This window comes from Oncorhynchus clarkii, chromosome 2 (assembly GCF_045791955.1).
Source record: "Oncorhynchus clarkii lewisi isolate Uvic-CL-2024 chromosome 2, UVic_Ocla_1.0, whole genome shotgun sequence".
Lineage (NCBI taxonomy): Eukaryota > Metazoa > Chordata > Actinopteri > Salmoniformes > Salmonidae > Oncorhynchus > Oncorhynchus clarkii.
The window spans coordinates 35,143,720-35,156,286 of record NC_092148.1 but is presented as its reverse complement, the minus strand read 5'-3'; the positions used below and the strand labels follow the sequence as shown (position 1 = coordinate 35,156,286).

The 12,567-nt window shown below is 45.5% G+C and overlaps 1 protein-coding gene across 1 annotated transcript in view; it reads right to left on the bottom strand.

Annotated features, from left to right (window-relative positions):
- LOC139367145 (clathrin coat assembly protein AP180-like) overlaps positions 1-12,567 on the bottom strand; it is a 68,038-nt gene that overhangs the window by 14,117 nt on the left and 41,354 nt on the right. The window contains exons 9-16 of the mRNA XM_071105225.1: positions 5,334-5,395; positions 4,535-4,558; positions 3,536-3,548; positions 3,224-3,372; positions 2,878-2,954; positions 2,300-2,314; positions 1,296-1,484; positions 338-409 (exon numbers count right to left, since the gene is read on the bottom strand). Coding sequence (XP_070961326.1) covers positions 338-409; positions 1,296-1,484; positions 2,300-2,314; positions 2,878-2,954; positions 3,224-3,372; positions 3,536-3,548; positions 4,535-4,558; positions 5,334-5,395 — 601 coding nt within the window. The remainder of the gene's footprint in view (positions 1-337; positions 410-1,295; positions 1,485-2,299; positions 2,315-2,877; positions 2,955-3,223; positions 3,373-3,535; positions 3,549-4,534; positions 4,559-5,333; positions 5,396-12,567) is intronic.

The window sequence follows — 12,567 nt, the reverse complement described above, 5'->3', positions numbered from 1 at the left end:
AGTGGCGGAGGGGTAGAGAGGGAGGCCGAGGCTTGAGCCCCCAATAGTGGGGTTAGGGTCAGGACGGTAGGCCCCAATGCAATGTTTCAGATGATTTACTACTGTCCCATATGGTAGCGGAAGCAGCTTGGAGTTACCCAAGCTTCAGGATCTCACACACACACACACACACACACACACACACACACACACACACACACACACACACACACACACACACACACACACACACACACACACACACTCTTGCACAAACACACACACGTGTGTTGGAAGAGTGCACACACACACACACACACACACACACACACACACACTGAGCAGTGTTATCACCCACCAGATCCGGCACATGCATCAGCAGCAGGCGCCCTGCTGGGCGGGCCGTCACCTGGGGAGGGTGCAAACGCATCTGGGGTACCGGACATGAGAGGAGGGGACAGTGGACACAGACCACAATGCAACACCCAGAGAAAAACAGGGGGAGGCAGGAGAAACAGAGATGAGGAGGTAAATAACGAGCAGGAGAATAGAGAGAATGAGAGAAACAGAAAGATGAGCGATCAGCATTAGAAGAAAACAGAGAATACAAGATGTATTGCTGAAATTGCTGATCTTATTAGTATCATATGAATGGGGCCTGTACTTTCCCGGCTGCATAAAGCTGCATTCAGTGTGCACAATGTTTGTACACGCTGGGAAAGTGAAGAGATAACATGATGCTTTCATAAGCTTGTGCTGTGTGACAGGAAATGCCATGCTCAGCGATGGGCAAAGCAACATCTCTCTTTGACAGAGGCTGTTCTCCATGGAAAAGAGGGCCATAATTTGTTATACAATTTTTATAGGGGATTTAATTCTGTATATCTACTATTAGATATGTGAGCGAAAAGAGGAGATATGCCGAGCATGGGCTACAATTTCTACTGTTCTCCATACAGTGCAGAGCAAAAACTTCCTCACCTGCTTGCTGTCTTAGATAAATAATTGATTGATTGATGTAGTGCCCAAATAATGAATAATCTGTCAAGCTAATCATTATTTAGCGAGGGAACATTTGGAAATTAGAGTCCTTATTAGATGTCAATAACTAGAATTTTTCACAAATACAGAATTTCATGAACAGAGTATTTTTGTTAAGGTGTATGTAGAGTGTATACTGAAACTCGTAAATGTGAGAGTGTGAAAACCAGGTGGTGTAACTACATGTGAGCATGTCAGAGATTTCTCCAAACAAGCAGACAGCTGCTGTGTAGTCTGCCATGATGATTCGTCCCATGAGGCTGACCCCCACTGACCTCCGAACAGATCCATGTCTGAGGCGGTAGTGGCGGGCACGGGCAGCACCACCACAGGGACCACAGAGGGCGCGGCGGGGCCATCCGTATGGGCCACTGTGGGCGTGGAAGCTGGACCAGCTGCAGCATCAGCAGCAGCAACAGCGGCTGGCTCAGAGGTGCTAGTGGGATCAGGGGGGGTATCTAAACCTACAACCCCCCCATCCATCCCCACCCAAGCCCATCCACAAGCACGACAGGATAGAGGAACAGGGGGATATAAGTAGAGAGATTGTGTTGAGAAAAGACGATAAGTGTAAGATACAGTGCCTTGCGAAAGTATTCGGCCCCCTTGAACTTTGCGACCTTTTGCCACATTTCAGGCTTCAAACATAAAGATATAAAACTGTATTTTTTTGTGAAGAATCAACAACAAGTGGGACACAATCATGAAGTGGAACGACATTTAGGTCGCAAAGTTCAAGGGGGCCGAATACTTTCGCAAGGCACTGTATGTCAAAGAGAACAGTGGTAATAGAGAAGTGTTTGGAGAGGAGTGTGTTACACCTTGAGAGGCATGGTTAGAGATCACAAAGCAAGAATACGAAGAAGGCTGCTACCTATATATGCTGATCCTCTCAGATCCTAGGTCTACAGCTGGAGTCATGCACTGAAAGCCCAGTGAGCCACAGGTACAATGGTCACGTTCCAGGCCGACTACATTGCAGTACATCATTGCATCAACTTATGGTTGTGTCAAACGTCATTGACTGCGCAGTCGGTATCAGATTGCTAAATCGTATGATATGGTTAGCTGATGATGTGGTTAGTTGATATGTTAAACACCTATCCAGATGTTGTGAGATCTAGTAGGCGTCGGCAATGCAGTCAGCCTGGAATGTGGCTAAAGCCTCCAGATAGATGTTAATCATAACTTCAGGTGTAAATCCTAGCAGTTCTCATGCTCTGCGGTGGATGGGAGCTGTGTAAAGAATGTAAAGAACAGTATGTTCCTCAGTACTCACCGCCACCAAGCAGATCTGTACAAGACAATGGGAGAGAGAGCGAGGGAGCGAGCGAGAGCGAGAGAGAGAGAGTGTGTGAGAGAGAGAGAGAGAGAGAGAGAGAGAGAGAGAGAGAGAGAGAGAGAGAGAGAGAGCAAAGAGGAGACGTGAGTGAGGGATTAAATACAGAGAATATAAACAGAAATGCCAATCAGGGTCAATAACTTACTACCATACCACGTGAACACTGTACTTCTGATTTTCCAACTGCCTTCTTTAAAAAAAAACACTCCAAGGAAAAAGTGTTATATGAGTAAGAGGCCCTTAAAGCGATTTCAATCTGCAGAGGGGCCAGGTTTGAATATTTGCTAATATTAGTCCTTCCCTTGAGTAAGGGTGGAGAGGAGGATGTAGGTAGAAAGCATGAAAGAGAGCAGGGTGAAATTCATTAGGCACCAAACGGAAGAAAACTAACTTAAACAGGGAGGGAAGTCCTGGACCTGCAATGAGAAACGCTCAAGTACATGTACATATATATATATATATAAAGGCAGCCATAAAGGATGCAAACCAGATATTACATGTATTAAAGGACTTACCTCCCCATGACGAGATTGAGGCTGCTGCTCCACCTGCTGATGGGGAGGCTGACAATGGATCCAAGTCTAGCAGAGCACTGCAGATAGAGTGCGAGAAAGAGAGGGGGAGATAGAAAGAGAGTAACAGAGAGAGAGAGTGAGGAAGAGACAAGAGACAAAATGAAGATGAAGGGAGAGGCAAAGGAGAGACAGGAAGAAGGAAAAACAGAACGACAAAAAGGTTGAATGCAAACTGGAGATTGGAGACTGTAGATTGTACAACATAGCACATTGTTAAAGCTAGAGTGGCACCTGAAGTGGCACTTAAAGTGGCCAATCTAAGAGCCCACAGCAGATGAGCACCTACTTGTTGGAGCCCTTGAAGGTGGGTGCCGCCGTGGGTCTGGCAGGTGGTCCAGGGCGGGCAGGAGCAACAGGAGCAGCAGCAGCTGCAGGGGCCGCTTGAGCTTTTGTAGGCGTGGCGGCTGCGGCCAGGGAGCCATTTGCTTCACACTCCTGTCAGATGGAGGGTTAGCCTCGTTAGTCAGTTACCATGGCGACGCACCACAGTTACAGAGACAGAATGAACACACTTCAAATGATTGTCAAATTGTCGGCAGTTGTCAAAACGATTTGTTGAGGTGCAGAGACAGAGTAAAATAAGGGGTAGCTGACTCACCTTGGTTGGTGACCTGCAAAATGATACAATAAGAACGAGTTAAAGCCATCATAGCATCACCAGATGATATGCATGGTGAAGCACAAGGGCTGTTATTGAGCTGTGTCAAAGTGACAGCTAAATCAGCGCTGTTGTTTGGGTGGCAGAGAGCAGGCATTTCCAGGCAACTCCAATGTGAAAACATACACTCTTAGAAAGAAATAGCTATCTAGAACCAATAACGGTTCTTTGGCTGTCCCCATCGGAGAACCCTTTGAAGAACCCTTTTTGCTTCCAGGTAGAACCCTTTTGGATCCAGGTAGAAGCCTTTTGGGTTCCATGTAGAACCCTTATCACAGAGTGTTCTACATGGAACCCAAAAAGAGTTCTAACTGGAACCAAAAATGGTTCTCCTATGGGGACAGCCGAAGTACCCTTATGGAAGCCTTTGTTCTAAGAGTGTCCTGCATCTGTAGAGTTTAGATTTGCAACACTGAATAACATACAATTAAGTCACTTCCTTGCACAAAGCTTTTCATTCTTATTTTCCAGACATAACAAACCCATGTTTTGCAATGACATGCATCAAAAGGGTTGAGGAGTTGAGTGGATCCCAATAACATGACAATGAAGTTAATATGAACAATGAAGAGCTAAGAAACCAGATTCACGTCATATTAAAAAAACTATGCAAAGTGAATCTTGGGTAAGTCCCGAGTCAGCTGTCAAAGTTCATATTAATATTGAGAGAGAGGCAAAGCTCAGGAGAGACACTGAAAAATCACAAATATGCCAAATTCACATCAATTCTATAGAATCCCATTTGAACTTCACAACACTGAAAAACATGACTTTAAACTGGAGGTTCAAATGTCAATTCTATAGAATCCTCATGTGAATGTCACGAAACAATTGGGGATTTTTTTTACAGTTTCATTCACTTCAATACAAGACAACAGCAAATAATGACCCGGCCCTCCACGTCAACTCATTCTGTAGGAGATCCAGCAGAATACTCACACATCGTCTCTGTGAACATCCTCTCTGTAACACACATTGACAATCACTGGCATTTGCTAAGACTTCATCTGCTAAGTTTCTTTCCATACATCCGATCTGATGATGCACCCCCACCCACCACACACACAAATACTATCTTGTATCGTTGTCCTACTAAGGTCCTGTCGAGAACACACGACAGACAGTCTGGTGATGACAGCTTCAGTCCAATCACTGCCCATAAAAATCACACAATCTAGAGGGCATACACTGGAGGTCCTAATGATGTTAATTGAGAGAGGCTGCGCATAATTAAAGCCTATGGGACATCAGGGTCAAGCACAGTTCTAATTTGGGTTCACTGGATGGTCACAGACTATTTTCACACACTGACGGAGGCTCTTCAGCCGAAGTGTTGGTAAAATAAATCCACAGCAAGAGGAGGCAGAAGGTTTCCATTTCAGGCATTTAACAGATGCACTCATCCAGAGCTACTTACAGGAGCAATTAGGGTTAATATTTCTCACCTAGTCGGCTCAGGGATTTGAACCAGAGACCTTTCGGTTACTGGCTCAATGCTCTTAACCGCTCTTAACCGTTAGGCTACCTGCCACCCCCAGTATGACTTTCTGTTTCACCTTTAGGGTGTGTGTTCTTTATTTATTTACTCCACAGACTTTTTAAAACCCAACGTATGTGCGTGCATGCATATGTACTGTACTGAGATTGCTGAATTCTCAAATGTGAAGTAAATAGGAAGTAAAGTAGTCCCACTCCCAAGTAGCCCTGGTGGTTGGTGGAGAGTGTGGTTGGTACTTACGGCTTCTTCCCCTCCAGAGTGTTCAGGTGAGTCTCCAGGGACTGCAGGAGACTCTCAGGGGCCTGGTGAACGAGAAGAGATGGGCAACATATTACTACAGGCGCCACAGGGCTATAGTATACCGTACAGTACATGGATCAGACACATAGGTTATGAGCAGGGGTCTCCAACTTTGAACCAAGAGAGCTACTGGCGGTGCCGGCTTTTATTCCAGTCCAGTAGGCTTAGATTGGAAAATACCATAATTAGTTGATTATTTGTACTACTGGTGTGATGGTGCTGGGCTGGAACAAAAGCCTGCACACCCAGTAACTTTCCAGGTCTCTGGAGGACACTGGGGAAATGTTCAACGGTAAAACATGAAGACACAAGGGAACATTTATGTCAGGGCACACAGAGTATCAGGGGAGCTCTTGACAGGTGATGACAATTGACTTGATAAAGGGTCTGGAGGGAAACATAGAGGGATGAGAAGAAGAGCCAGAGGAGGTCTGACACAAAGAATGCTCACATTGGGCCCAACAGGGGACAGAGAATGGTCACATTGGGCCCAACAGGGGACAGAGAATGTTCACATTGGGCCCAACAGGGGACAGAGAATGGTCACATTGGGCCCAACAGGGGACAGAGAATGGTCACATTGGGGCTAACAGGGAATAAAGAGAATGGTCACATTGGGGCTAATAGGGAATAAAAAGAATGGTCACATTGGGGCTAACAGGGAATAAAGAGAATGGTCACATTGGGGCTAACAGGGAATAAAGAGAATGGTCACATTGGGGCTAACAGGGAACAAAGAGAATGGTCACATTGGGGCTAACAGGGAATAAAGAGAATGGTCACAGTGGGGCTAACAGGGAATAAAGAGAATGGTCACATTTGGGCTAATAGGGAACACAGAGAATGGTCACATTGGGGCTAACAGGAAACATAGAGAGTAGTCACATTGGGGATACAGGGGAACACAGAGATTGGTCACACCAGGGCTAACAGGGAACACAGAGAATGGTCACATTGGGGCTAACAGGGGATATACAAAGAATTATCACATTGGAGCTAACAGGGTACACTGGGTCTAACAGTGGACACAGAATTATCACATCGAGACTAACGGGACATATAGAATGATCACATTGGGGCAATGGGGCAATTCCAATTCCTACAATAGGAAATGCTAATTGTGTGCCACTTCAAAATGTCTTTCACAAAGCAGTTCAGTCCATTCATAACTTAAATGTAGTAAACTAGCCATGAGTATGTTAAAGAACAACGCTTCCATCAATGCAGTTATACTGCATTCTCAAACTTACAGACAGACTGTAAACACATCATAGCAAAACATGCTGCACAGCCACAGATGGCAGTACACCTGATAGGCTAAGCAGTTAGCATCTAGCAAGCCACGTGTACGCTGTCACAGCTAAATGGGCCAGCCAAATCTCACACACTTCCCTCTTAAATCACTATTATTTTCCTGCCCATTTACCTTGGTCTACTTCCTCTGATAACCCAATAAATGTCTTGGTATTCTAGGTAATTGTGCCTGAAATGTAAAGAGGCCTCGGAGGCCTTTTCAATATGAAAGAGGAACGGCCCATTTCAGAACTAAGTACCAGTAGTAGTGTGTCTACTCTGACCTCTCTATTTTTATTAGGTCACACCGTAGCAAAACAACGAAAAACCAGCGTTTCTGATCAGACACATTCAGATAACACCTCCCAATTTAACTTAGTTTTGGACAGTTTTCTTCCATTTAGTGCCTATCGAAAACAACCCAGGTGTGTGATTGACTATCACAGAGCTTCCAGAGGGAGGAGTGACAGTTCCATCACTTCCAGAGGCGAATTGGGCCATGTACGGACCCACAGGGGTCCTTGTATTAAACAGGTGTCTCAAGCTGTTCAGGGAACATTTAGGTACATTTAGGGAGGGTCTGCTCTACACTGTTGGCAGTGATATCGCTGTAATGACTTTCTAACCATCTTCACTGAGCAATCAAAGGAAAATAACGACTATATGAATTGGAACAGTTTTCTCCTAGAATCTCCTAGATTCTGTTCAGCCTACAGTACGCGTATAATGTGCATGTATATATGTCATGAATGCATTATGACGATGGCCGTAATGTAGATCGTTACTCAGCATTTGCCTCTGCCAAACGATGCACTCCAAAGAGGGGTTAAGAGATCTGATGATTAGACGCTAATACAATCTATTTAGATGCTATTACAGACAATGCATAGCCACAAACATAGTAGACGGGTGCAAATATGTTATTTCCTTGCTTCACGCCGTTCCAATGCTTTTGTATTCCCTACAGCACTGTGGGATCCTCAAGATCCACCTGGAATTGACATATCGGTCTATCTGTCATAGATAAGAGGCTGCTGTTTCCTTACAACAGAGAATATAGCAAGTAAAACACTGGAATGGTAGATTTGCAATGGAAGAATGTGCAAAGTAGAAATACAAATAATGGGGTGCAAAGGAGCAAAATAAATAAATTAAATACAGTAGGGAAAGAGGTAGTTGTTTGGGCTAAATTATAGGTGGGCTATGTACAGGTGCAGTAATCTGTGAGCTGCTCTGACAATTGGTGCTTAAAGCTAGTGAGGGAGATAAGTGTTTCCAGTTTCAAAGATTTTTGTAGTTCGTTCCAGTCATTGGCAGCAGAGAACTGGAAGGAGAGGCGGCCAAAGAAAGAATTGGTTTTGGGGGTGACTAGAGAGATATACCTGCTGGAGCGTGTGCTACAGGTGGGAGATGCTATGGTGACCAGCGAGCTGAGATAAAGGGGGACTTTACCTAGCAGGGTCTTGTAGATGACATGGAGCCAGTGGGTTTGGCGACGAGTATGAAGCGAGGGCCAGCCAACGAGAGCGTACAGGTCGCAATGGTGGGTAGTATATGGGGCTTTGGTGACAAAACGGATTGCACTGTGATAGACTGCATCCAATTTGTTGAGTAGGGTATTGGAGGCTATTTTGTAAATGACATCGCCAAAGTCGAAGATTGGTAGGATGGTCAGTTTTACAAGGGTATGTTTGGCAGCATGAGTGAAGGATGCTTTGTTGCGAAATAGGAAGCCAATTCTAGATTTAACTTTGGATTGGAGATGTTTGATATGGGTCTGGAAGGAGAGTTTACAGTCTAACCAGACACCTAAGTATTTGTAGTTGTCCACGTATTCTAAGTCAGAGCCGTCCAGAGTAGTGATGTTGGACAAGCGGGCAGGTGCAGGTAGCGATCGGTTGAAGAGCATGCATTTAGTTTTACTTGTATTTAAGAGCAATTGGAGGCCACGGAAGGAGAGTTGTATGGCATTGAAGCTTGCCTGGAGGGTTGTTAACACAGTGTCCAAAGAAGGGCCAGAAGTATACAGAATGGTGTCGTCTGCGTAGAGGTGGATCAGAGACTCACCAGCAGCAAGAGCGACCTCATTGATGTATACAGAGAAGAGAGTCGATCCAAGAATTGAACCCTGTGGCACCCCCATAGAGACTGCCAGAGGTCCGGACAGCAGACCCTCCGATTTGACACACTGAACTCTATCAGAGAAGTAGTTGGTGAACCAGGCGAGGCAATCATTTGAGAAACCAAGGCTGTCGAGTCTGCCGATGAGGATGTGGTGATTGACAGAGTCGAAAGCCTTGGCCAGATCAATGAATACGGCTGCACAGTAATGTTTCTTATCGATGGCGGTTAAGATATCGTTTAGGACCTTGAGTGTGGCTGAGGTGCACCCATGACCAGCTCTGAAACCAGATTGCATAGCAGAGAAGGTATGGTGAGATTCGAAATGGTCGGTAATCTGTTTGTTGACTTGGCTTTCGAAGACCTTAGAAAGGCATGGTAGGATAGATATAGGTCTGTAGCAGTTTGGGTCAAGAGTGTCCCCCCTTTGAAGAGGGGGATGACCGCAGCTGCTTTCCAATCTTTGGGAATCTCAGACGACACGAAAGAGAGGATGAACAGGCTAGTAATAGGGGTGGCAACAATTTCGGCAGATTATTTTAGAAAGAAAGGGTCCAGATTGTCTAGCCCGGCTGATTTGTAGGGGTCCAGATTTTGCAGCTCTTTCAGAACATCGGCTGAATGGATTTGGGAGAAGGAGAAATGGGGAAGGCTTGGGCGAGTTGCTGTGGGGGGTGCAGTGCTGTTGACCGGGGTAGGAGTAGCCAGGTGGAAAGCATGGCCAGCCGTAGAAAAATGCTTATTGAAATTCTCAATTATGGTGGATTTATCAGTGGTGACAGTGTTTCCTATCTTCAGTGCAGTGGGCAGCTGGGAGGAGCCCGCCACTCCTGTGGCGGGCTGGGCGCAGTGTGCGCTAACCAAGGTGGCCAGGTGCATGGTGTTTCCTCCGGCGCATTGGTGCGGCTGGCTTCCGGGTTGGATGCATGCTGTGTTAAAGTAGCAGTGCGGCTTGGTTGGGTTGTGTATCGGAGGACGCATGACTTTCAACCTTTGTCTCTCCCGAGCCCGTACGGGAGTTGTAGCGATGAGACAAGATAGTAGCTACTACAACAATTGGATACCACGAAATTGGGGAGAAAAAGGGGTAACATTTTTTTTTAAATAAAAAAAGAAAGGCCTGCTCGCTGAAGTGTTTCAGGGAGCGTTTGACAGTGATGAGTGGAGGTCGTTTGACCGCTGACCCATTACTGATGCAGGCAATGAGGCAGTGATCGCTGAGATCTTGGTTGAAGACAGCAGAGTTGTATTTAGAGGGCAAGTTGGTTAGGATGATATCTATGAGGGTGCCCGTGTTTAAGGCTTTGGGGAGGTACCTGGTAGGTTCATTGATCATTTGTGTGAGATTGAGGGCATCAAGTTTAGATTGTAGGATGGCTGGGGTGTTAAGCATGTTCCAGTTTAGGTCGCCTAGCAGCACGAGCTCTGAAGATAGATGGGGGGCAATCAGTTCACATATGGTGTCCAGAGCACAGCTGGGGGCAGAGGGTGGTCTATAGCAGGCGGCAACGGTGAGAGACTTGTTTTTAGAGAGGTGGATTTTTAAAAGTAGAAGTTCAAATTGTTTGGGTACAGACCTGGATAGTAGGACAGAACTCTGCAGGCTATCTTTGCAGTAGATTGCAACACCGCCCCCTTTGGCAGTTCTATCTTGTCTGAAAATGTTGTAGTTTGGGATTAAAATTTCAGAATTTTTGGTGGTCTTCCTAAGCCAGGATTCAGACACAGCTAGAACATCCGGGTTGGCAGAGTGTGCTAAAGCAGTGAATAGAACAAACTTAGGGAGGAGGCTTCTAATGTTAACATGCATGAAACCAAGGCTATTACGGTTACAGAAGTCGTCAAAAGAGAGTGCCTGGGGAATAGGAGTGGAGCTAGGCACTGCAGGGCCTGGATCCACCTCTACATCGGCAGAGGAACAGAGGAGGAGTAGAATAAGGGTACGGCTAAAAGCAATAAGAATTGGTCGTCTAGAACGTCTGGAACAGAGAGTAAAAGGAGGTTTCTGGGGGCGATAAAATAACATCAAGGTATAATGTACAGACAAAGGTATAGTAGGATGTGAATACAGTGGAGGTAAACCTAGGTATTGAGTGATGAAGAGAGAGATATTGTCTCTAGAACCATCATTGAAACCAGGAGATGTCATTGCATGTGTGGGTGGTGGAACTAATAGGTTGGATAAGGTATAGTGAGCAGGACTAGAGGCTCTACAGTGAAATAAGCCAATAAACACTAACCAGAACAGCAATGGACAAGGCATATTGACATTAAGGAGAGGCATGATTAGTCGAGTGATCAAAAGGGTCCAGTGAGTAGAGAGGTTGGTTGGGGGTCACGGCGATTTAGACAGCTAGCCAGGCCATCGGTAGCAAGCTAGCATAGGATGGAGGTCTGTTATTAGCCACCTCTTGCGTTCCGTCAGTAGATTAGTGGGGTTCCGTGTGGTAGAGGGGATTAATCCAAATCACACAACAAAAAAACAAAAAAAAATAGATATAGTTATAGAGGCCCAAGAAGAAAAAAAAATAATAATAATAATAAAAATAAATAAATAAATTGTCTGATTGTCTATTCAGATAGCAGTCGATAAGACAGCTAACGGTTAGCGGGCCGCAGATGGGCGTTCAGGTAACGTCGCGACGGAGGAGCCAGCCGGATAACTCCTTCGGGTAGATAACGTCGGCAGTCCAGTTGTGAAGGCCCGGTGGGGCTCCGCGTAGGCAGTAAAACGGGTCCGGATAGGTGATTGTAGCCCAGGAGTGATTGATGGAACTCTTCAGCTGGCTAGCTCCGGAATAATTGATGTTTGCTCCGGAATCGACGAAAGCTGATAGTCACACGGATAGCAGCTAGCTAGCTGTGAGATCCAGGTATGAATGTCCAGAGTTAGCGGTTGAAATCCAGGGACATGGAGAGAAAAATTGGTCCGGTATGTTCCGTTCCGAGCTGCGCTGCGCCGTACAAAACTGGCGATAGATTTTCGAGCTAAAGGATAGCTGATGACCACAATCCGTGGTTAGCTGAATACTAACGATTAGCCAGTAAAGAAGCTAACTAGCTTCTGATTAGCTTCTGAATTAGCTTCTGGCTAGCTTCTGGCTAGCTCCTGGCTAGCTTCTGGCTAGTTTCTGGCTAGCTTCTTGGAGGATTACAGATTTGAGGTAAATAATACTTTTTTTATAAATATAAATTGGTGAGGCGGGTTGCAGGAGAGTGTTTTGAAGATGAGTTTATGGAAAATTAAAAAATATATATAAAAAGGTATGTGAAAAAAGTAGTAAATATATATATATATATACGGGACACGACAAAACGAGGACAAAAGACGTCTGAACTGCTATGCCATCTTGGAATAAAATTATATGAGATGAGTAATGCCAGATCTGTAAATATTATTAAAGTGACAAGCGTTCCATTCCTTAAAGTGGCCAGTGATTCCTAGTCTATGCCTATAGGCAGCAGCCTCTAATGTGCTAGTGATGACTGTTTAACAGTCTGATGGCCTTGAGATAGAAGCTGTTTTTCAGTCTCTCGGTCCCAGCTTTGATGCACCTGTACTGACCGCGCCTTCTGGATGATAGCAGGGTGAACAGGCAGTGGCTTGGGTGGTTGATGTTCTTGATGATATTTTTGGCCTTCCTGTGACATCAGGTGCTGTAGGTGTCCTGGAGGGTGTGTAGTTTGCCCCCGGTAATGCATTGGGCAGACTGAACTACCCTCTGGAGAGCCTTGCGGTTGCGGGCGGTGCAGTTGCCGC